Source organism: Carya illinoinensis, chromosome 16 (genome assembly GCF_018687715.1).
Source record: "Carya illinoinensis cultivar Pawnee chromosome 16, C.illinoinensisPawnee_v1, whole genome shotgun sequence".
NCBI lineage: Eukaryota > Viridiplantae > Streptophyta > Magnoliopsida > Fagales > Juglandaceae > Carya > Carya illinoinensis.
The window spans coordinates 28,057,699-28,083,261 of NC_056767.1; the positions used below are offsets into that span (position 1 = coordinate 28,057,699).

General features: G+C 33.2%; 1 protein-coding gene and 1 non-coding gene across 2 annotated transcripts; one reads left to right on the forward strand and one right to left on the reverse strand.

The window, feature by feature from the left end:
* Positions 1 to 18,206: 18,206 nt before the first annotated feature.
* LOC122300031 lies at positions 18,207 to 18,397 on the reverse strand. The gene has a single exon (XR_006239874.1). It is a non-coding gene; the product is annotated as a U2 spliceosomal RNA (small nuclear RNA).
* A 1,748-nt stretch (positions 18,398 to 20,145) lies between these two features.
* LOC122298391 (beta-amyrin 28-monooxygenase-like) lies at positions 20,146 to 23,117 on the forward strand. The gene is made up of 4 exons (XM_043108110.1): positions 20,146 to 20,749; positions 20,918 to 21,336; positions 22,238 to 22,425; positions 22,529 to 23,117. The coding sequence occupies exons 1-4, from the start codon at positions 20,214 to 20,216 to the stop codon at positions 22,826 to 22,828; spliced, it is 1,443 nt and encodes a 480-aa protein (XP_042964044.1). The 5' UTR covers positions 20,146 to 20,213; the 3' UTR covers positions 22,829 to 23,117.
* Positions 23,118 to 25,563: the final 2,446 nt, after the last annotated feature.

Below are 25,563 nucleotides of genomic sequence, written 5' to 3' on the forward strand. Positions count from 1 at the left end.
AATTGTAATGTGCAAGTAGTCCTGTATCAAGAATATCATGTATGACATGTTAAAAAAATGAGAATTGCTATTTGTAGTGATAAAGTATAGAAGTGTTGTGTGTTTTTCTTAAAAATGAGAGTAAATATAACATCTATATGAAAAAAAAAATTAATTTTTTAATAGTAGAGTTCGCTCTTTTTAAAAGAAAGGTGCAGTACTTGCATAACTCTTGAATACTGTATTTAGCATTACTCAAAAAATATATATACTTCAAGTTAAACAAAAGATCACAAGGCGTAGTCTAGTAATTAATGAAGTACATAATTACTCTTTGATGAGAAATGTTATAAGGAACTTTTACACCACAAATATCTACTTAACTAATCCGTGATTTATAATTTTTTTCTTTTTATTTAAACACACATATATTTAACCATTAAAATAGAAGGCCGACAAAAATAATAATTCACATATTAATTAGGTGAATGTGTGCAGTGTAAAAATTTCATGTATAATTTCTCTTCTCTGATAGCTGGTGTGCATATGGCGAAGAAAAAATAATTAGAAAAAACGAAGAAGATAATCAATAAGATATTTGATGATTGTAAATATAAAGATATATGTTTTGAAGCATTAATTAATGGCCTATGGTAGCAAATTAATAATTAGAAGCTTGACTGGTCTGTAAGCGTCATTCATAGAGAAGGGAATTGTGTGGCTCATGCACTAGCTAAGAGAGCATTGAGAATGGAAGGAGAGTGGTACTGGATTGAGGAAGGACCTTCAGAGATTATTAGTATAATTGCTAGAGAAATGTCTTGTAGTAATAAAGGGAATTAAGTGAGTGATAGTGAATTGAGAGGTTAAGTGAGTGTTGTTGCTTTATAACACAGATTTTATAAATGAATGAAAAGTACTGATTCATATTTAAAAAAAATAAAAATTAGAAGAGTGGTTGAGGGATTTATTTAAAATTCATATTTGATCTAAATCGATTTCATTTCTTCTATCTTTCGATTGTGACAGCCAATAATTCATTGGAATAAGAAAAAATTGAAGTATTGAAACTGTATGCATGGGCCAATACCACGTCTTATTCTCATATAAATCCATAATATATATTGCAACCATGCACATGGATCATGGGCCATGCATTTAACCTTTTACTGCACCATTTTACAAAATCATGGGTCCGTTTTCCACAAAAGATTCATGATATATCAAACTCACTGAGGTTAGACGTGTCGTCCATTAATTTAAGAATAATACTATATATATTCGTATAAGTATAAATACCGCATAATCGTTTTGAAAAAGAGTAGGGTCTACGATTAAAAAGTTAGTTTTTTTTTTCATGTAGGTCCCATATTAATTCATTTTTTTCAAAGCAACTGCACGCCGCTTGCACAACCACAACTGCAAATATCATTTCTCTTAATTTAATTGACAGAAGGTAACATTGATCAGTACCAAATATGGCATTAGGTTAGTTCTAGTGATCAATAATTTTTGTCATTGAAAAATTATGTTAGAATGCTTAATTAAGACGTTTTATGAAGATATAATTTTTTTACGATGATATCTTTTTTCTATCAATTTCACTAAAAAATAAAAAGACTATTTGTGACGTATAGATATATGCAACGGGAATAACTATTTACGATCAAAACATACTTATTTTAGTATTTGCTTATCAATTGTTTTGAGCTCGGTTTAGAAATTACAAACTTAGGATTCAAAGAAGCATTTTTCTAATGAAGAATTAATGCTTAATTAATTAATTTGAGCAAGAAAGTGACTAATGGCTTTAATTATTAGGATATATCACTATTCGTTAGTTGTTCGGAAATAACGACCTTAAATATTATCCCTTGTTCGTGGACAGACCTCTATGAGTTTCATAGTACTTGAAATATAGGTGGTTTCTTCTTTGATCTATATATCTTGTATATTTTTACGAGAAATTCTAACTAATTAATAAAAAAATTGCATAATTTTTTTTTTTTTTTTTTACAAATTAATGTAGCTAAATATATATCATATGTTAGATTTTTAAAATAAAAAATATATACGTACAATATGAGATTCTTATAATAGGAGTCAACATATATAAATATATATATAGATATAATCATCGGTTAAATCTTAAAAGGTCATAAATTAAGGACCAAACCTAAATTTTCAGGTCTACATATTTATAACTGAATATGAAAACAAACAAGCAATTCTCACAACTCTTTTCACAAAACTCTTTTAATTAATTTTCTTTTGATCTGGTCTATCTTAAAAAGTAATGATCAGGCTATATATACATGTAGCTAGAAAATTCTAATATATCAGTCATATTATATAATATTTGTCACATTTATTATCGTTAAAAGATTATTTATTATATGATTCTTTATTATTTAATAATAATAAATATGTCACGTTTTATATAATAAGATGAGAGTGTAGTATATAACATTATTCATATATACACAAATTAATAATATTAAATACATTATGTGTAATATTCTTTTATAAAAATATAAATTCTAAAAAAAAGAAAAAGAAATTTTTTATACTCTTTTAAGTCGAGGGATTGCAAGTTGTGCTCGTACAAATCATTTATTTTATTTTTTAATATTATTATTATTATTTTAAAATTTAATTTTTTTTTCAAGTGTCGTATGACTATTGGCTATTGGACATGACGTACGTCTGTGGTCAAAGTTTTCGTTATTAATGTGGAAGTATACGATTGCGGTGCTGGACCATTTTGACAAATTTACGAGCCCATTCACCATCTCCATCACTATTAATGTTTAAAGCAGTCCACATGGACCAGCTACGCATTGTTACCGCAACGTCAACAAGTCAGGACAATGACTTCCATGCAGCTAGCTTGAATTCCATGGAAAATTATTATTAAAAAAAAATATATGTATATAGCCAGCTGAATACTGCAGGCGTTTACTTGGCCAACGTTCCACTACTGGTCAATTATAATATTCCTTTTTTTACTAAAATTTTTTTATTTATTTATTTTTTCAATTATTTGCTCCTTTTTTTCATTAAAAAAAAAAACAACAAAAACTAGCTTTCAACAACTTGTTCTTCACCAAACAAAGGAGTAAAACAAAATATAAATTAAATATAATTATAAAATTGTGATTGGGCAGTCAAAGTTGATTGCCATTTTTTTTAAATTTTATGTTAATTAAATAATTTTTTAAAAATTTAAAATCTCATTTGATTATACATATAAAATAAAATAAAATGAAATGAGATATTTTAAATAATAATAAATAAAATATTATTATTATAATAATAAAATGTTTCTATCTCATCACCATTAATTTCCCGCAAATGCATGGAACTAGACGACGATCGACATTGATCATTTGTCAATGCACATGAGGATCATGTTACGTACGTACACGCAGTTACATATTTTTTAATTTGAGTAATATTATTTTTAAAAAATATATATTATTATTAAAAAATTAATTATTATTATTTTTTAATTTTATATAAACTTGATATTTGATCTCTTTTGAATGTCCGATGGAGAAGTAGTGGCGGCACACGGTTTCTTACCCACAATTAATACTGACAACGAAGTACTGCTTGTTTAGTCAATTGCCAACCATTCCTGTTATGTCCGGACGGCATCTCAATTTAATTATACAATCAAAAACAAAAAAAAAGTGGGTATGCTTTTCCCACGTCATCATTAGTACCTTTCATAGAAGTAGCATCACAGTAAGAAAAATGAATTTTTATAATTAATTTATTATAACGAACAAATTATTCATAATCAATCTGTCTCAATTTAATTATTCATAGACAAAAACAAAAAAAATGGATGTCTTTTTCATGTCATTATTGGTATCTTTCATATAAGTAGCATCACTATAATAAAAATGAATTTTTATAATTAATTTATTATAATAAAAAGATTATTTACAATCAATTTATTTTGTTACAAATAAATTATTTACAACGAAAAGATTATTTGTAACAAGTTTATTTTGTTATGAATATTTTTTTATTGTAATAAATTAATTATAAAAATTTATTTTTTTATAGTGCATTTAGATCTATTTTGAATATTATTAATTAGAAAAATTCTTTTTACAATTGGCTGAGAATCATGAGTAACTGCATTCATGTGGAAAAATGAAACTATACTTTGTTTCATCATTTCTACCCCCTCAATTGCTCCCTTTGTCTTCCCAGTGAAGAACACCAACGACCTTGGATCAAGATTGAGAATCAGAAAATGAAGAATCATCATTAAAAAAAAAAAAAAAACCTAGAATTGCCAAAAACTATAAAAAGAGGCATTGGACTCGCCTAAAATTGATGGAAAGATACATAAGAATCTCAAAAGAGATTATAAATAACATATCCAACCAATTAATTCTCATTCTTGAACATTGTTTTGTTTCTAACTTTTTGGAAAATGTTTCTGTGCCATTTTCGTATCATTTCCAAATTTTCAGTCACTTGAAATATCTGATATGTGTGTTTTTTAATCACTCAAAAGTATTGATTTAGGCATTTTCAATTACTTGAAATGCTTTGTAGAAATGGATTTTGACGTTTTTACACTCGAAAATGATCTATAGAAATGGGTTTGGCCAACCAAAATAGGGACTTCTCAGTTTCTTCGTTCTACATTTCACTTAGGGTGACTAAGTCTTATGCCGTCATTATTGTGAAGTTTTGTAAGGATTTAATTGATATTGGAGAGGAATGCCTTACAAGTTGTGAATAATCTTTTAATAAAAAAAAAGGATTGGTCACAAGCAGGTTGGTTAGTTGAAGATGTCATATTTGTTCTCAATTCTTATTCAGAAAGCATTATCTCTTCAAGAGGATTTTATAGTTTTGGAAAAAATTTAAATATGTATTTCGTCAATTGTTTCTCTTGAAATGTTGTAAGGCTTATATTGAGTAATAAAATTTTATTTCTTTTCCAAAAAAAAAAAAAAAAGTTGCTTGTGTCTATATGTTACATATATAAAGTTTTTGGAGATCGACAAAAAAAAAAATATTTATTTGTGTTTGATTATTTATTATAAAAATGATAATTCTCTTTTAAAATAAGTTAATTATCATCACAAATATGTCATTATAAATAATAGTCATTCTAGTCGGACTGACTTATATTGGTAGTGGTTGATCACATTTTGAAGAGTTTTTTGGTTTATGTAAGGAGCATAATCTTTTTACGAAAAAGGACCTGAAAAAACAAAATTAATCAAACAAGAGGACAGCTAAGAGGGGGGTCGGGTGCGTAGAAGTTGGAATTCCCAATAATTCTCAAGAGTCATTTAAGTTGTCCTTTCAAATGTTTATATCAATGGATGATGATAATGTTACAATTCATTTATAATTTATTTATAACTTATTAATAAAATAATATTTATTTAAATTTTAAACACATCAAATCAAAATTAAAATTAAAATAAATATATAAAATAATATTAATTTTTTAGAAGGTTGTAGAAAAATTGTAAATGAGTAGTTATTTTATCATTTTCCTATGGTTCGGTTTGGCTGTTTAGATTTTTCATCTCAAACATAAAATTCTCATCTCATCATTACAATTTTCTCAAATCCCTATACAAAATATAATAAATAATTTAACTTTTTCTTAACTTTTTCAAATCTCAATACAATAATAATATTAAAATATAATATTTTAATATTTAATCTTAAAACTCAAAATTCTCATCTGAGAAATCTCAGTGGCCAAGCAGAACCATATCAATTAGCTACAGTACTTGATCCCTTCATATAAATATAAAAATGAGTAATTTTAAATATATTTTTAATGTGTAATATTTTTATAAAAAAGTAAGCTTTATTATTAAAAATTTATTTATTTTAATAAAAAAAATTATAAGTTCTGTGCACTATTTTTTTTTTATTTTAAAAAAGATAAGGTCTATTATAAAAATATTATTATTTTATATGGATCTTAAATTAATTTTTCTTTTTAAAAAGAATGTATATGACTTGTACAATTTAAAACTATAAATATATTTTTCTTTATATATAGAGAGAGAGAGAGAGAGAGAGAGAGCAAGTCTTGTACAAAATTTTCTTTCCAAACTTTCAAATACTTAATGCATTTAAGGATTTTTTATTGTATGCATGCAATACATGATGATTTCTTCCAACCGACAAGTACCTAAAAATTCACATCTCGATCAACTTTCTGCCTTCAGATTACGGATTTTTCAGGTCATTTAGCTCCGTTATGCACTGATCAACTTGTAAAGAAAATGTCAGATATTTGACTTGCATTGATCTCTGACGGCATTTTCTCCTCTCTTTTAAAAGATATTTAACAATTGAGCCCCCCCCCCCCCCCCTCTCTCTCTCTCTCTCTCTCTCTCTATATATATATATATACACACACACTAAATCATGAGCACGTAAAACACATTTACCTAATTAGATTAAACAGATTTTTTACAAAAATAACATGATTTTTTTAAAAAAAAAAAAACTTGATTAATAAACAATTTAATGCATAGACACAACAAAAAGTAAACTTTAGTAAATATATTTAGATAATGATAGGTCGGTAAGTATAATAATTACGTATTTAGATACATTAAAAAATAAAAAAATTAGTTCAAAATTAAAGTCAAGATACATTGCAATAACATAGACAAATAAAAATAACATTATTGCTACCACAATAAATATTACTACCACACTCAAAGAACACATAAGATTTGAAATTTTTTTAAGATATTGGACAATAAATCCAAATCATGTGTTTTGATAATATAATTGTTTTTAATCTCGACATATTTGAACATATCAATGTTTTTCTTTGTGGATTTTTTTTTTCTTTTTATACTTGTTGTTCTTTATTACCATTTTTTTCTATAGATTTGAACATTTATACCCAAGTTAAGATTTGAGTGTTTTAGAGGAACGTGTGAGATGATGGGTTTGAGGAGGGTAGGTAAAGAGGCAGATATCAGATAGTGGGAGAGAGGTTCGAGATGAGAGAATAGATGAAATCGGAAATGAGAGAGAGGTAGAAAACGACAATTGTATCCCTAAAATAAAAAAATAGCGGACTTAACGAAAAAATAAAAAAAGTTATTATAGCAGTTAGATAACGGAAAAATAAGAAAAGTTACTATATCTGTTAGATAAACACTTATTATAATAGGATATATATATAATATGTAGAAGTTTAGTGCGAGTTAAAAAAAATAGCTACTCTACATGAGTTGTAACCATGGCAATTAAAGAATTAAATCATTTCATTAAGTTTACGTTATATAGACGTCCACGCATGTTGGGATTAACAAATTATTTTATATAAATTGTCAGAGCAACTATATATTAATATCACATATTTCTGACATCTTTTGGGCATATAATAAACATCAATTAATGGCATTGCCGATTGAACATGTCACCAAACCCTGATCAAGTGATCATATATTATTCGCTTAAAACTTGTTAGGATAACTTTATTAATTTATCTAAAACAAAAAACTAAATGCATATGATAACTGGTAATTTCAAGACGAGTTTTAGTGTTTTGAGAGGGTCGATCGGTGCATGATAACATCTAAAAAAATGTTTTAGAGTGTTTTTATATGGAAACACTTAGGTGGCAAAAATATATACATTAGCATCTCTTAATTAATTAGCTTATAAGGTTAGACATATAATCTGCAATTTAGTCTCTAATTACGAAACACGTATATTATTTTAAGTACTACTCTTGATGAGTATGTGTGAACTCATCGCTTGTCCTAAAAATCTAAGTTGATATTGCGACATCCAGACTATTTAATTAAATGGGGATAGAATGTAGAGTTAAGATTAAAACTCAGGACTTTACTCTGATACTATATGAAATCGATTACTCGAAAAAATTAAGTTGATGGAAATTTATATTATATTCTTAACACTGAGAGCAAGTCTTGTAATTACTATGTTTGAAAACATCTAAATGGATGAGAATTGACCTCGTTTTGTTCCCTTTTTTATTTTGCTAATTTGGGTAATTATATTTATGTAAAGTTTTAGCTAATATGCAGTTTGTATCTATTTATATATATATATACTGCATTTAGATTTTGGATGTCCATTTAAATATTGTGAATACTTGCACGCTTTATTCAAAATATTATAAATTATTAAAACAACCTAAACTCATGTCATTGTTTACACCTACTACTTGAATTAAAGTTGCACGGCTCCACCAACTGAGAAACAGTGACCATATTGTTTTGTCAAACAATAATTGTGCTCAAAATTAAACAAAAATACTTCGGTTTCAAGACTCTGATCCGTGTGAACAAAGACATAATATATATATATATATATATATATATATATATATATATATATATATATATATATATATATTTATATATGTTTGAGTGGTAAAACAAAATATTTGTGTATCATAGGATCCCTATGCATGCATGCATGTGGAACACATCGAAATATCACAGTTAGATCGTGAGATCAGTGATAATGAGATCTTATACTATTCAATTACTTATATTGTGGTTAACTAATTATAATACAATTTGTACAAACAAATAATAATCAATCAATATTATATATATAAGTTAGGTAAGCTGAATATAAAATATTGATATTGATGTGGCCAGGTATCCAAAACTATATATATCAGCTACAAGATGATCTTGATCTTAGCTCAAATAATAAATAGATTACGAAATTAAGTCATGAGTAGTACTAATATGACTGTCACACATATTATAATTAAGTACTTGATAAAAGTCAAAGAACCTAGCATATACCAAATTAATTTTTTTTTTTCGAAGAGTTGGTAGCCACCTATATAGCAGCCCCGTTCCAAGTTTATTAATAATTACTCAATTATGGTGGAGGAATTCTATGGTAACAAGCAGACCCCCAGAGCAGTACAAAGAACCAGCCCCAGCAACAAACCAACAATAACCAGAAAAATCTAAACATGCCAAGAACCAAACTAAACATGCCTAGTGACTTAAATGTAACAAACTAAACAGGCCTAAGAAAAGAACTAGATACGAATGTTTGGAAGCCATATCTTGTCTAATCAAACCATGGCTCTTAATTGACGAGGTAGAGAAACAAAAGAAATAAATCTTTTGTTAAGACCCTGCTCACCTAAACCAGCCAAGGTATCTGCCAGAGAATTACCTTCTCGGAATTGATGCTCAATACTAAATTGTAATCTTCGTAAATTATTTAGCAATTCTTCCCAAAAATTTCAAAAATTCCAAACCGAGCACCTTTGACATTTTAACCAATTAACCACCAAAGTGGAGTCGCATTCTGACGCTACATGCGTAAAGCTCATTTCTTTGCAAACACCCACTCCCTCAATTAAGGCGTGAAGTTCCGCTTTGTTATTAGTCCCATGGCCAAAATGAGACGAGAAGGCCAACATAAAATTTCCATTCAAATCCCAAATGAGACCCCCTCCACCACAATTTCCCGGGTTTCCACGGCAACTACCATCAACGTTCAGCTTTACCCATCAATTTGTTGGTTTCTTCCAACTAATTAAATGCAAAGACCTCCTCAGTGTGTTAATAAAATGCACCTCAAGGACCATTAGAATTGCCTGGCCAGTGACAGAAAATTCCCATCTTTGAGCCAAAAGTGACGATAAATTCCTAAGCCAAACCTTTACAGCAATCCACACATCTCGTGCTGACTGTTGCACCCTTTCCATCCTAGCTTTACACCGCCTAAACCATAGTCTCCAAGTGGTGATGGATGGTAACAAACCAAGAAACGTGCCTCTATGGCTGGATTTTTTGGCATAATTGAACCACCCATGTACTGTTTCTCACCAAGTGCGACCCTCCATGCGATTGATGCCTAGAGCTACGGATGCCATGTTCCATACCTAAATGTCGATACTACCCGTTCTCAGCATGTGATCAATAGTTTTTACAGCACCCAACACACAATAGTCGCAACGTGACACCATGGGGATAGCTAGTGCTTGAATACGAACATCAACCAACAATGCGCCGAACCTTGCCTTCCACATACACATTGAGATTTTTTTTGGTAACAATTGATGCCAGACCCAGTCCAGCTTTGGTCGTTCTACACCCCGTACCCAAACTAACTCCCATGCACTACTCGTCAAGAAGCAACCATTTACCATAGGTTTCCAGATTATGACGTCTGACCCCTCTCACCTAGCTATAATTTTTCAGGAAATCTCACCAGCTTGAGCTAAATCAACGAGTTCCACTAGCTTATCTTTATCCCACAAGCCATTAATCCATACATCCTGGATTTTAATCCTGTTATTGAGAACCTCATATTTGCTACATAGAGGACCATTAGCCAGCCATTATCAAACCAGAAGGAAGAGACTCCATTCCTCACTTTCATTTCCACATTCTCAACCACTTCAGGAAGAACACTGACAATAGACCTCCAAAAACGGGAGGCTGTGGGTCGCACTTCAGCTAGCATCACATGTCTGGTTCTTAATTATTTCGCACGGAAGAACTTCGTCCAAATGAAGTCCACAGTTAATAGATGCCAGACAAATTTCATATATAGAGATTTCAGTACCTTTGAAAAATTCCTTAGGCCCAAACCACCTTCCTTAACAGGTTTGCATAATTGATCCCAAGCACACCATTTTTTTCTTGGTTTACCATTTAATTCTCCCCAAAGAAATGTAGATAAGTGCGAATTTAATGTTTTTAGAACCACCATCGGCACTTGAATAACTGCCAAGAGATGTGTTGCCATGCAAGAGAGAACATGCTTGAGTAATACAAGCCAAGCACCTTGAGAGAGTAATCTCATCTTCCAACCTGCCATTTTATTTTTTTATCTTCCGAACAAGAGGCTCTAAGTCTCTCGAGGTTAACCGACCAGACACAAGTGGAACACCTAAATATGTTACGGGGATATTCCCCTCAACAAAACCAGTAAGCCTCATCAAACTCTTTCGCCTAGATGTTATAATATGCTTTGAAAAGAAAAGAAAAAAAAAGCCGACTTTTCCTTAATAATAAGCTAACCCGACCATTTTTCATATTTTTCATACGTTAGAACCAAGCAGCGCATTGATCTCCCCTCACCATTTGTAAAAATCAACAAATAATCTCCATAAAGGAGGTGCAACACCGACGATGCAGCCACAGGATGAGAAAAGCAATGACTTTTACCTTCCCCAAAATCCTTTTGCAATAGACGAGATAGAACCTCTTCCATTAAAATAAATAAATATGGGGAGAGTGGATCTCCTTGTCTTAAGCCCCAAACTGGTTGGAAGAAGCCATTATAAGTCTCATTCATCATAATGGAAAACCAGAGTGACCCCACACAATTCATCAACAACCTACAAATTGTAGTGGAAAAACCAAAGCTATCTAGCACACTCTCTAAAAACGACCAATCAACTCGATCATAAGCCTCAGCCATATCAATCTTAAGTATAACATTCCTACCTTGCACTTTCTTGTTCAAAGAGTGTACCATTTCCTGAGCTAGAGTGATATTCTCAAAAATACTCCTACCTAGAATAAAGGACCCTTGTTCACTAGGAATCAAACGAGGAAAAAAATGAGTCATCCGTTTAACCAAAATCTTAGAGAAAATTTTATAAGCCACTTAACAAAGGCTTATTGGTCTGAACTTATCAAAACTTTTTGGCTCCTCCACCTTGGGAATCAGTACAATATAAGAAGCAGTATAAAAACAAGGTAAATGATTACCCAAGAAAAAATCTTCTGCAGACTCGACGATGTCCTCTTTGAAAAATTCCCAACAATGAACATAAAAAGCAGATCCAAAACTGTTTGGCCCAAGTGTACTATCCTTCGGAATTGTTGTTAAAGTTGCTGCCACCTCCTGACAAGAAGGAGCCTGAACAAGATCCATATTGTCCTCTCGGGAAATACCTACTGCGATCAATGACGATAAACTTCCCTACTCCACCACATTTGACATTGAGAAGAAATTCTGAAAATAATTAGTCGCACTGTCATGAATAAACTCTGGCGTTCCCAAGACACTACCATCTTCTAGTACCATTTGAGAAATAATTTTTTTCTTCTTCTGACTAACACTAGCATGAAAAAGCCTGGTATTTTGACCACCCTCTTCAACCACTTTTTCTTGGCCAATTGGGACATACGGGTTTCTTCATGAAATTCCCAAAGATCCAATTCAGCTTTGGTAATAAGATAATCACTTTCTGTCTCGGCATCATAACTGTTTTGAAGCTAACTTTCTAGCATTTCTACTCGTTTCTCTAGCACTTTGATAGTCTGACCCACATGCCCAAAAATATTACGATTCCATGTCCTCAGTGCAATCTTCACTTTCCTCAAATTTTTAGCCAGCTTTTGGAGCCTAGAAGATGTCAAGGTCACGCCAATCGCCTCTACAAAAGGCTTGAAACTTGCATGATTATACCATATGTTCTGAAATCGAAAAGGGTGAGGACCACAGATTACCTCTGAGCGTTTGAAGCGAACAAGCATAGGTGAGTGGCCTGAGTGTTTCCTTGTCAAATATTCAAAGAATGCCGATGAATAAGAGAGCCCAAAAGAAGAGTTTATGAGAGTTCAATCCAAGCGAGCCCAACTTCGCGTGTGCCCATCATGACCATTATACCATGACATCCGCCTGCTGTCCACGGCGAGATCTAACAACCCACAGTTATCCAAACATTCATTAAACTCAGCCATGGAATTTAATAACCATGGATTCCCACCTACTCACTTCCAATCATCGCGAATGATATTGAAATCCCCTACAACCATCCAGGGACCCTCTATACAAACCTCCTTTAAGCTATACCATAACTCCCTCCTCTCCATTTGGTTACATTTAGCATAGACAAATGTAACGATAAATTTTTTGACAACATTCCAAACCCAACTTGTGATCATTTGGTTAGATATACACAAGACAAACTCATATGACACACTAAAAAAAACCCATATTTTACCACCCATCTTAGCATTGCTACAATAATTCGGGAATCCCAACAAAACAACCATCCAATCCATTTTACTAACATCTGAAAAGGGTTCTGAAATCGCGAAAATAGCCACTTTAAACTTTCACACCAACATACACAAATGTTTCTTCGACGTGCGTAAATTGCGCACATTCCACACTAACAAATTGTCCGTCACAAATTAAGTTTAGTAGCCTGGATAACACTCGTTGGGATTGACATAACGTGTGGATTGTCTTGCTAACTCATATTGATTCTTGGAGTTCAGTATTTGAATCATAACACTTGTTTTTCATTATCAGGGGAGGCCCGCATTTGGTTTCACCATTAGACATGCTCTCAGTTGTTCCTTCATTCAGAAGACGTTCCTCTACGTGCATGACAGTAGCTCTGCATTCTAATTCCAGTAACTCTGTAACCAAAGCCATATTTCCCTACGTTATGTCTTCCTCCCTTGGCTTCTCTCCCAAAGAATCCCATTCCACCAATTGCATTCCCTCCTGAGACGGTACTACATTCCCTCATCCATCATGCAAGACGCTAATGTCCTGTGAAATCTCTGTTTCTATTAGCTTCTCTGGTTCCTTTGCCACCACTTCCTCACAAATCAAAGTGTCATCACCCTCAAGGATAGAACTATCAGGCTGAACCTTCATCGACTTATCCTCCGAATGAAATGCTTCTATACGTTGTCCATCCTCTGCCGTAATCTCTCTTTCCTCTATTTCAATGATGGTCAATTCACTATTTGCTGGCTTTTCTTTATCATTTGCATTACAACCCATGGAGCATTGTGGATCTTCCTTCACCATTGTAAATTTTGTAGGTGCCTCACCCTTTTTTGGCAATTCCTTCCAAGCCTGTCGAGAAACCTTAATCTTCTCCTTATTCGAAGGTTTCCTGTACTCACCAATTCTGCAGATCGTCACCGTGTGCCCTTGGTGACAACATTTAGTGCAATAGAAACCCATTTGTTTGTATTTCACATCCTGCTAGATTGTCTTGTTTGGTGATACCACGATCGGGAAACCCTGCACCGGTTCTTCCTTCAGATCCACCTCCACACAGATGTGTGCACTTGTTGCTCTCGTCTAATTCAACGTTGAATGGTCAGTGCCCAAATAATGACCAAACATAATGGCTAGAATCTGCAAACAATCTTGCCTATATAAATGCATGGGAAGCCCAGGCAAGAAGATCCACTGTGGTGCAAGAGACAGCTCAATATGAAGATCAAAATCCCTCGGCCATTTGAATAAACGGAACACACAGCCTTCCATCAACTTGCCTTCTCTAGCCCAGGCATGCACAAAATCTCGTTTTGACTACAACCGAAGAAGCACATGATGTCCGTCCATGAAACTAATCGTAGGACTCTCCAATAATCCCCAAGATTTGATTATATGATGTCGAATTTTCTCTATCGAAGGACGAATACGAGCAAACTTCAAAACCAGAGCAAAATGAAAATCATCTGCTACCTTCGACATCTCCAAATCAGTAAAGATGAAACTTGGTTTCCCATTGATGTTGACTGGATACCTCATCGGCATCTTGAAGGAAAACAGATCCTACTTCACCATTGCTTGTGCGTACGCTAGCTTAACCAGAACACCACCATCGGAGGCCCCCATGGATGTCGAAGACACCAAGGGGGCAGGGTCGCCGCCATAGGTATGCCCTAGGACCAGAAACCAAAGATTCCTAATATGGCAAGTTTGAGAATTGCGGAGCGATTTTTTTTTTTTGTTTTTTGATATATAACTAATTAAGTTGTTTTTTGACACCATATAATTAAGTTTTTTGCTAAAATGGTGACCCTGACCAACAATATTGTGCAACACATTCCACCTGTAAGTTTGATTTGTGATCATGTCAAATTATAGTTGCAGTATATATCTTGGAAAATGCTACTTAGGCCGATAAAAGTGATTGATAAAATTGACTGATTGTGATTTTTTTTTTAATTTAATGGTTAAGGAAGTAATTATTAATGAATTGATATATTTTTTTTTATTTTTTAAAAATATATAAAAATGGTTGAAACAAAAACAAATTAAAGAATAAAAAAAATAAAACAGTACATTTTCACTTGTTCGGTCAACTTTCTTGGTTAAAAACCTCAGTCCGAGTAGGATTATCCGTATGTCTTTGACATCTAGTTTTCAATATATATATGATGCTCACAATTTATCGCGATCTTCTCTTCAGGGCAATACCGTTGATTGCACGAGATTTGTTTAGATGGTCGGAGGATACAAACTAAGATGGATGGGTACTAACAAAAGTGGTAGTTGATATAATATATGTAGATCATATTTGGACGTTTGTGAAGAGATCTTATAGAGATAAAGTATATATATACCTAGATTGATGTGGCTTTCCATGACGCGTTAGATTTATAATTTTACAATAAAAAGAATTTTATAGTCTACTGTAACATCACAATAAGTTATGAGTTCCACTTTTGACCAATTGGGTTGATATCGGGAATTTAACAACCTTCGATTAAATTTGACACGTAAGAAGTTTTGTATCATTCACAGTAAAATTGGTCTCATATGATTATATCAAGAAAATTAAGGTAATTTCCGATAGTAGAACGTGAGAAGTTACAACATTGGAACTTCATCTTCTTCAAACCATCTGCCGCCGCAATAAATCTAGACAACCGCCGCACCAAACCAAGTTCGTCGCCTCCACAACCGGAAAAGCCGTCGCACCACCAAGCTCTATCTCACCCACAAAACTCTTTCTCCCCCATGAAGCTCCGTCACCCACCAAACTGAAACCCATTTGAGAAAAAAAAAAAAAAAAAAAAAAACCCCATGAGCTCTTTCTCCTCCACGAAAGCTCCATCGTGGTTTAAGTTGAGATCAACCATTTTCGAAGACGGAGGCACGGGAAGAATCAATGTCAGCTTGATTGGCATTGGGAATCCGCCTAGATTATGGCTTAGATGTGGCTCAGGTTTATGGTAAACTTGATCTTCATCGATTGAGGAACTCGAAAACTGCCCAAACAATAAAGATGTCAGGAAATTATTTGTTAGGATTCATTATTTGGGTGGTCCTAGTACAATAACTACAATAATTAATGCTATCCTTCTGCGAGTGGGAGCAATCCCAACAAGTAGGATGCCATGAATTACAACACTTTCAATTTTTCTACCATTTCAAGCTTTTTTCTTTTTCTTTTATTTTTTTTAAATTTTTTAATGAAGCCCAATGGTGAAAGCCTCCCATACCCAAGCTTTGAATCCACCTTCATGTCAAGAACTGCAAGCTTTCTTGCGGCATCAACCTTTCTAGAGGTATTGTTGAGAGAGGGGAAGGAGATTTTTGCACGGGAGGGCAGAGCAAGGGAGCTTTTTTTCACAGCACAATCAGTTGTAGGCAGGCACATGAAATGTGAAATAGAAAAGTCTACGTGGCAAATATTTATTGGAGGGCTGTTATTAGAGGGATAACAGACCGAACTGTGAAAAGATATTCTCTTAAGTTATTCATGTATTAATCTCGATCACATGTGTCGAGATGAAATGTACATATAACATTGGCAACGGCAACGTCCATCGAGAGCTGACAAACTTAAAAGATCATAATACGTAATCTTACTCTTATTATATTATTAACAGGTTTGATTACAAGGCGGGGCAAGTTGATTAATGGGTGCGTGCAGTAATGAGATTACGTGCTTAATTGGTCGGATCGAAGCTCAAGAATCAATTGATAAATTATTAGTCAATTTGGAGGTTCGATTTCTTGTCAAGGAAAACTTTATTCGTACCCTCATTTATCACACCATATTGGCCGATTACTATAACATTTCTTGACATTTTGTTTTCGGGCTGAGATTTCTTATGCTACAAAAAAATTACTTATTTATGATTAATTAATTCTATCAAAATGATTATTTTAATTAAAATTAATTATAAATAATCTTTTAATTATAATAAATTAATTACAAAAGTTCAATTTTCTTTTAGTGTAACTTGTCATGGCCCCCACACTACATTAATGGTTTACTTGTAACTAAAGTCTATATATCTAACTAGCTAGTTTGCTCTATAGTTTATATACGTTCTGGACACGTTATTGCAGCTTTAAAGTCATACTCAAGTTATTCCCAAGAAGCGATTTAATTCGCCAAACGACGTTTTTCATGGGAATATTCAGATTTCTTACGTGAATTCTTATTTTATCCTACAGATAGGTAGAATATAATCGATCGATAGACCTCGTAATATTAACTACTAGTGAATAAACTACATTAATAATTAGTTCTAGCTACTATTTTCATTTTTTCTAGAATATTTGTATAACAAATTAACTAAAACCATCTCTTTTCATTTCATCTTGTTTAATTATTATAATTTTTTTAAATTATCATATAAAATATAATAAAAAATTTAATTTTTTAAATTTTAAAATAAAATTAATATTAAAAAATTATATTATAATAATATTTTATTTAACTTTTAACAAAATATCTTATTTCATTTTATATGAATTGTGTAATCAAACTGGTCTTAGAATTTTTCTAGAGTTTAGACTTATCAAAAGATTTTTTAGATTTTAGACCACTGATAGTTTTTTTCTCAGAAAATGCTAAAGAATAGTTGGGTCCAATAATGTGGACCGATGTCTTTATTTATTTAGTTAGTGATTAAGAAAAATATTTTTAATAATATTGTGATTTTTTTGCGATTTTTTGTAAATGTTAAAAAAATATATGAAAAAATAGAAATAAAGAAAAAATATGAAATACACTTATAGGGAACTTTCGGTGGCTGTAGATCAGGCTGGTCAGCCCCTCAGTTTTTTGGATCATTGAAAAGAGTGATAATGTTCATACATGGATTCTGTCGTATTGACGGTAGAAAGCGACGTACGTACGTCGACGTGCCGGTCGGTGAGCCTGTTCGCACAGGGTCTTTTGACTTTAATTGTATGTGGCTAATTTCCAGGATGGTCATTTGCTGGCCGAAGATACATAAGTTTCTTCACCAACTAATTTTCCAGGATCAATTAATAATATTAATTGAATGGTCCAGTTCCAAGTGGAGATGGAGACGGACACATTTGATGAGTCCTATAGTATTTGATGAAGCTTATGTAAGATTTTTAGACAAGATTTACATGAACAATATTTAATGCCATGTTTATCTCAATTGCATTGAATAGATTATTCAATTTAGAGGAATAATATTTGTAGTCTTTTTTTTTGGTGCGCCAGGCCCTTGTAGAAGTGCAATGCATGGGCGACGCTCGAAGGTCCCAGCAGCAAACTACTGTGATGGACCTTCCCCCAAGAAAAATTAATTTAATATCATGTGGTCCATCGGACCACGTATCAGATATTAAACTGATAAGAACAGATACTACACTTGATCTTAAGTGTATATATATATATATATATGTAAGTTTTGCCCATTCATTTTGAAAAAAATTAAATAAATCTTGAATCCATATGAAAGAATAATTCTTTTAATGACGAACCTACTTTTTTTAAAAAACGTGCACGCGAGAGGGCTTGTTCATATTAGACTCTAGTTAGGACTGTATTTAACATTACTCTTCAATTTATTTGATAATACTTGACATGGTCAATATATAATTATGGTTAATTGATAAATGATCAATCGATTTTAATTCATCTGAAAAGGATTGAGTGAAGCTAGGGTTCTATCTCTGACCCATTCCACAGGGTGCATTATCATCGATAGTCGGTAGTCATATTCCACAGTGGAAATTCCACTACTGGCATAGTTAGCCCGGCCAGTACCCTTGGTGTTTCCCTACCAAACAAGAGTCTGTATCTTTCTCTAGATACATATTTTCATGATTTCTCCTTTCAACAATTGCTACCCAAACCCATCGATATTGATGTAAATTAATCAATTTCCTTCCCAAGTAGACGGTGGATAGATGAGGTTGTCGTTGTCTATAACCAGGCCAAGAGCTGGCATATTATCAAAACTGACTCAAATTTGTCAATTCTGTAGATATCAGTTCTAAAGAGACAGATTTTGGAATATAAAAGGAATTTTAGATCTATAAGTGATTAATTTAATTAGAACCCAGAAAGAGTTTTTAATCTTTTACCAACCCGCATGCATCGACAATGAAGGAAACAAAATATATATATATATATATATATTCAATATATTATTATTTCAAGTACTTATTAATAATTATTGGTTTTATCTAACTAATTACATATAAAATTTAAGGTTGACCATGCATGTATATACACGAAATATTAGGAAATTTTTTAAATTAATTAGTTGTATTTTATGTTGATCATTTAGTGATAATTCAGTAATTTATAAATTTACTTGAGCTATTTAATTATGGTCAACTTTTGGGTGTACAGCGGCACAGCCCATGCAGCATGGTGTGTACATGAGATGGAGTAGTAGTACTATTGTCCAATGGTTGGCTTACAAAATGCATGCTGCTTTAATTGACTATGCAACGCGAGGTGCACAAGCTCCATCTCTAGTCATTTCCAAGCGGTTTCTCTTATGCTTAGAAATATCCAGCCCCATATTATATAATATAATAACATCTAAAAAATTAGTGCTGCATACACGGAAAAAAATTAAACACTATTGATGTCGTGTTAAAAAATAAGGTCAACTTTAAACAGTAAAACTCATTTATTTAATTAATATTTTTTGATTTATAATTAATTTTTTATGGAGAGAAATATATAGCTCGTGATAGTTAGTTGATATTACCTTTTATTCAAGTGTAGGAAATAATTTGAGTTGGATGATATTTATGGATTGACGGATTATACGACGTTGATAGAGTTGTATTATTTCGAGAAAGCAGATCATCGCAAATATATATGACAATGAAGTGTCATCTTTTGATCTTAATCTCAATCCTTAATTAGAAAACTAAACCAAATGCAAAATAAACGAAATGAAACAAGCTTGCTAAAAAATTGGAAATATTTGCTATTGGGATGGGGTTCTTGCCTTGCATAAAATATTAATCCCCTGAAACTTCATCCCATCTTGCCAACCTAGTATTCAATTGAGTAATCAGCCATCTTTGTTTGACTTTGATACTGCCAATCTCACCCACTTAAAGATCCTATTTTTCCGCAATTACCAAGAGCAATTTGTCTATAAAATGCCAACAAACATTGTCACAAATCCCTCAAATACTAGACTCTTCATACCCAACACACTGCAACAGTACTGTAAACAAACAACATGGAGCATTTTTATCTCTCCCTTCTCCTCCTCTTCGTTTCCCTCGTCTCCCTCTCCTTCTTCGTCCTCTTCTACAAACACAGATCTCAATTCACCGGCCTGAACCTTCCCCCGGGCAAGACTGGCTATCCGGTGATCGGTGAGAGCCTCGAGTTCTTGTCCACCGGATGGAAAGGACACCCGGAGAAGTTCATCTTCGATAGGATGACCAAGTTCTCCTCCGAAGTCTTCAAAACCTCCCTTCTTGGGCAGCCGGCTGCAGTCTTTGCCGGTGCAGCATGTAACAAGTTCTTGTTCTCCAACGAGAACAAGCTTGTCATTTCTTGGTGGCCCGACTCAGTTAACAAAGTGTTCCCTAGTTCTACACAAACCAGCTCTAAAGAAGAGGCGAAGAAGATGAGAAAGCTGCTTCCCAGTTTCCTTAAGCCCGAAGCTTTACAAAGGTACATCGGTATCATGGACACAATTGCTGCAAGACACTTTGCTGATGGTTGGGAAAACAAGAAGGAAGTTGTTGTATTCCCTCTCGCAAAAAGGTACCAACTACCATTTCTTCAAAAATTAGTGATCTTTTCATGCATGCATTCGTAAGTTTACACCATTGACACTGCATTAGACGTAAAAATCTCGAAAAATTAAGATAATGATCTTTTATCTCAGATATATGTATTTATATATGAATTGGTTATCCCTGTCATCAACAGCTATACATTCTGGGTGGCTTCCCGCGTGTTCATGAGTGTTGAAGATCCCGAACATATAGCAAAATTTTCCGAACCATTCCAGGTGCTGGCGTCGGGGCTCATATCAATTCCCATTGACTTGCCAGGGACACCATTCAACCGCGCAATCAAAGCCTCAGACTTTATTAGGAAGGAGCTCCATAAGATCATTAAGCAGAGAAAGGTTGATTTGGCGGAGGGGAAAGCAACTCCAACACAAGACATATTGTCTCACATGCTTTTGACCTGCGACGAGAATGGACAGTATATGGGTGAACTCGACATTGCCGACAAGATTCTCGGTTTGCTCATCGGTGGACACGACACAGCCAGTGCTGCCTGCACCTTCATTGTCAAGTATCTTTCGGAGCTTCCTGATATTTATGAGGGAGTTTACAAAGGTAAATATATATATTTTTCATTTCTGGTTTGTTAAATATTGTCTTCTCAATTTGCATAACTTTAATTTTGCATGTTTAATGCCTATAAAAATTGTACGTCTAGATCATATTATAAATTATGGGATCATTCTTTTCTCTTTTATAATTTCTTTTCTATAATTTTTTATTGGTGATGATCTTAATAAAAGGAAAAAACAAACAATCTCACTCAGATGGATTGATTATAAATATAGGGAATTTAATTTCTTGGCAGATACTCATAATCTACACAAAAATAAAAAAAAAGTAATACTAGATACAATTTTAAGATATGCAAGTCTTACGGGCGTACTCTTTTTTACAAAAGTGTGGTTTACATTAAAAAATAATTTTTTATTTAGGTCTAAATTTGTCCACTTTTTTAATAGGAGTCTAGTAAGGGTACTTCCATCTACACCCTAAAATTATAAATATTATTTTTCATATTATATGAACTAATTAATTGGGAAACGCAAAAATTATTATTATTTTTTTTGTTAAATGTGAATATTCAAATTAACTTGCGCGCGCGCGCGCACACATATATATATATATATATATGTATATATATCTTGACTGGATCAGCTGCGGGCCTGCTCTAAAGTCAAACTCTCTAGTTTTGGAACTGCATATATACAATCTGATCTCTTGCTTTGAATTTAAGCAATATCGATCATGCATGTTCGCATGCATAATTTTTATGTCTTTAGCACATGGACGACATGGATGTATTCTAAGGACATGATTTTGATGGACCACCTAACTAATTAATACCATTTTTTTTTCATTCCTTAAGCCGGCCAAAATATATTTACTGCAATTTTATATAATATATTGAGCTTTATATTAATTAGTCATGATTTCGGCTTGATCAATTGTTTAGAGCAAATGGAAATAGCCAAGTCAAAGGCGCCAGGGGAGTTATTGAACTGGGATGATATTCAAAAGATGAAATACTCATGGAACGTGGCTTGTGAAGTGTTGAGACTTGCCCCACCCCTACAAGGAGCTTTCCGGGAAGCCCTTACTGACTTCGTCTTCAATGGTTTCTCCATTCCAAAGGGCTGGAAGGTATTAATTAAAAAAATATTTTAAAAAAAAAACTAAGAAATATATATAATAGCTAATTGGGTAATGATTTTCTTATATATTATTTATTGTGCATGATGTGCAGCTGTACTGGAGTGCAAACTCAACGCATAAAAGTGCTGAATACTTCCCTGAACCTCAGAAATTTGACCCGACTAGATTTGAAGGAAATGGACCTGCTCCTTACACATTTGTTCCATTTGGTGGAGGACCAAGAATGTGCCCTGGAAAAGAATATGCCCGTTTGGAAATACTTGTTTTCATGCACCACGTAGTGAAAAGGTTCAAGTGGGAGAAAATGATCCCTGACGAGAAAATTGTAGTTGACCCCATGCCCATGCCTGCAAAGGGTCTGCCCGTTCGCCTTTTCCCTCACAAAGCTTGAGTAGTCTGTCGGTACTCGGTCGGGTCAAGCTCAACTCGATCATCAAAATCCTTGTTAATTTATTATAAGGCTGTTTTCTTCCTAAACTCCTCATCATGTGCGAGAATCTCTTTAAGTTTCTATATATATATATATATATCAAGGTCCATTTGTTTTTTCACCTTCTTGTGTCGAGGGTTCCTCATGTCTTGTTGTGTTTAATGCATATGTAATAGCTTATTCCGCTTGATGTATCAAAGACATACATATATATATATATAACAAAATGTATACCAGAGATCTTCGCTTATTCCACTTAGCATGAATTGATATCTTAAATTTTTCCACGAAGATCATCATATACCTTCGATAAATATTTCTTAAAGTCAAGAGAAATAAATACATGAATACGGGGATTCACGATATTCGATATTGAGCTCCACATGATCATTATTCACAAATAAAATTAAATGTTGCATATATATATATAGTCCACATGCATGTCTATCTCGCATTCTCTTTTCAAATTGCAGTTAGTAATATTTGGGATCGATCAGTGTGGAAAAGTCTTAACCATGCGCGCGCGCAGTTACTTGACTAATCGAATGATTTGGCAAAAATTGTACATCAAATTGATAAAGTCATAAAAGTCTTATCAGCCGGCAAGTTTGGATTAATTTATAAATTAATTCTGAGATCAAGATTCCAAACATGTCACCGGCAGCACGCCAGGCATATAATGCATTAAACAGTGTGGGATTTGAAGTTTTTCTAGAATAATTTGCGGTAATTTTTATTACAGGGTGCATGGGCTGGCTAGCGGTCCTAATAATACAGGAATTTTTTTTTTAAAGTTTTTTGTTTGTTTGATATCCAGACATTCATGATTTATAACGGATTAATCAATCAATACAAGCTGTTCTTATCAATCCCCAAAGCTTGAGCAACAAACATGGGAACATCATTCCACCACATATCTATATTATCAACATTCCAAGCATAACGTGCTAATCTTAAGCCACCTCATTTCCCATGCGATGAACATGCTGAATTTCAACTTCACAAAAATAATGCAACAGGCTTTTAGCCTCTTCAATGAAATTACCATCGGCTGAAAAGGATCTTGCTCCTCTTGCATTTCTTTACCATCAACAAATAGTCACTCTCAATAATAATTTTGGAGATACCCAAATGGACACAAAGTTGTAAGCCCTTTAATAAATCCAGAAGTTCAATAATTGCAGAATCATCTAAGTCATTTTCCACATTACTAGCAGCCATCACTAAACTTCCTTTGTCATCTCTAAGCACGACATCCACACCAGCTTTTTGCATAAAAAAAAAAAGAAACATAACCCCATCTATTTTCAGCTTTAATAAACCCACTGTTGGTGGTTTCCAACGGTACATTATCTTAGTCTTCATTGTTGAAGTTATCATCAGTTCCTTATAAGTTTTCTGCAAAGACAAAGTATAATCAATGACTTTAAAAGGCTCAATAAAACTTCTATCAATCTGCATTTTATTTCTTTTGAACCAAAATCCTCAAGTAATGAAGAAAAACATAGTCAAATCTAATTGATTACCCTTTTCCATCACATATGTAGTAGCGGCCAAGAAATCCATCCGTGTATCCATATTCTGCATAAAAGGTAGATAATTCTTCCACAGATCCCTAATTGGTGGACAGAAGATTAAAGCATGCAAAACATCCTCTACCATCCTTACAAGCTCGCCAAGCAAAAGTCTTAATTTTTCTAGGGATCTGCATCTTCCAAAGCCACCTCCATAACTTAGACTGATTTGTACCTTTGGAACTCTCCCCCTGATTTCTTCTATGTTGTTCTTGAATAAATCTATAAGTACTACGAACACTAAAATTTCCATTCTTCTCTTGTGTCCTTATCCATTTGTCCTCATACTTGTTTGATGACAGCATGATCTTTAGTATATTGGCAGCAATAATTGGATTGAAAAGAGTTCTAATGTACTCTAACTTCCACCACTTAGTCTCTTGGTCTATAAATGTATTCATTGTAGCTTCCATATGATGTCCTTGTAGTGTATCTATTTCCTAAACCAGAGGCTTGTTATGAGTAATGTTAGATATAAGTTGATCCAAATAAATAAGGTATGTACTAGGGATGAAAACCAACCATATCGGTTCGGTTTCGATCCAAATCCGAAATTGCACAGACATGTTTTTCAGGGGGTGATGCTGACCAAAACCGACCGATGAAGGGGGGTAAAACCGGCTGGCGTAGTTTTTGCCGGTTTCCATCGATTCAGCGGTGTCCTCATCAGTTTTCACTTCATTAATTCATTAAAAAATTTTACAAATCTCACAACAAATATCACAACAAAACTAGAAAAATGAATTGAAGATGAGTGAGAGCCGACAGGGAGACAAGAGACAGAGCTGAGAGGGAGATTAGAGAGTTGGAAGGGAGATGAGAAGGAGATGACATTGAAGGGAGAGAGAGAGAGAGAGAGAGAGAGAGAGAGAGAGAGAGAGAGAGAGAGAGAGAGAGAGAGAGAGAGAGAGTTGGCATCAGAGAGGGAGAGAGAGAGAGAGAGCTAAGAGGGAGAACAGTGTAGAAAGTGAAACGATGTAAGAGGGAGAATGGTCTATTAAACCAAATGAAGTCGTTTCATATATATATATATATATATTTTTTTTCAAAATTGTGGGTTTAAAAAGACGTCATTTTACTTAAATATAAGTGAAACAATATCGTTTTATCTAAGATATAATA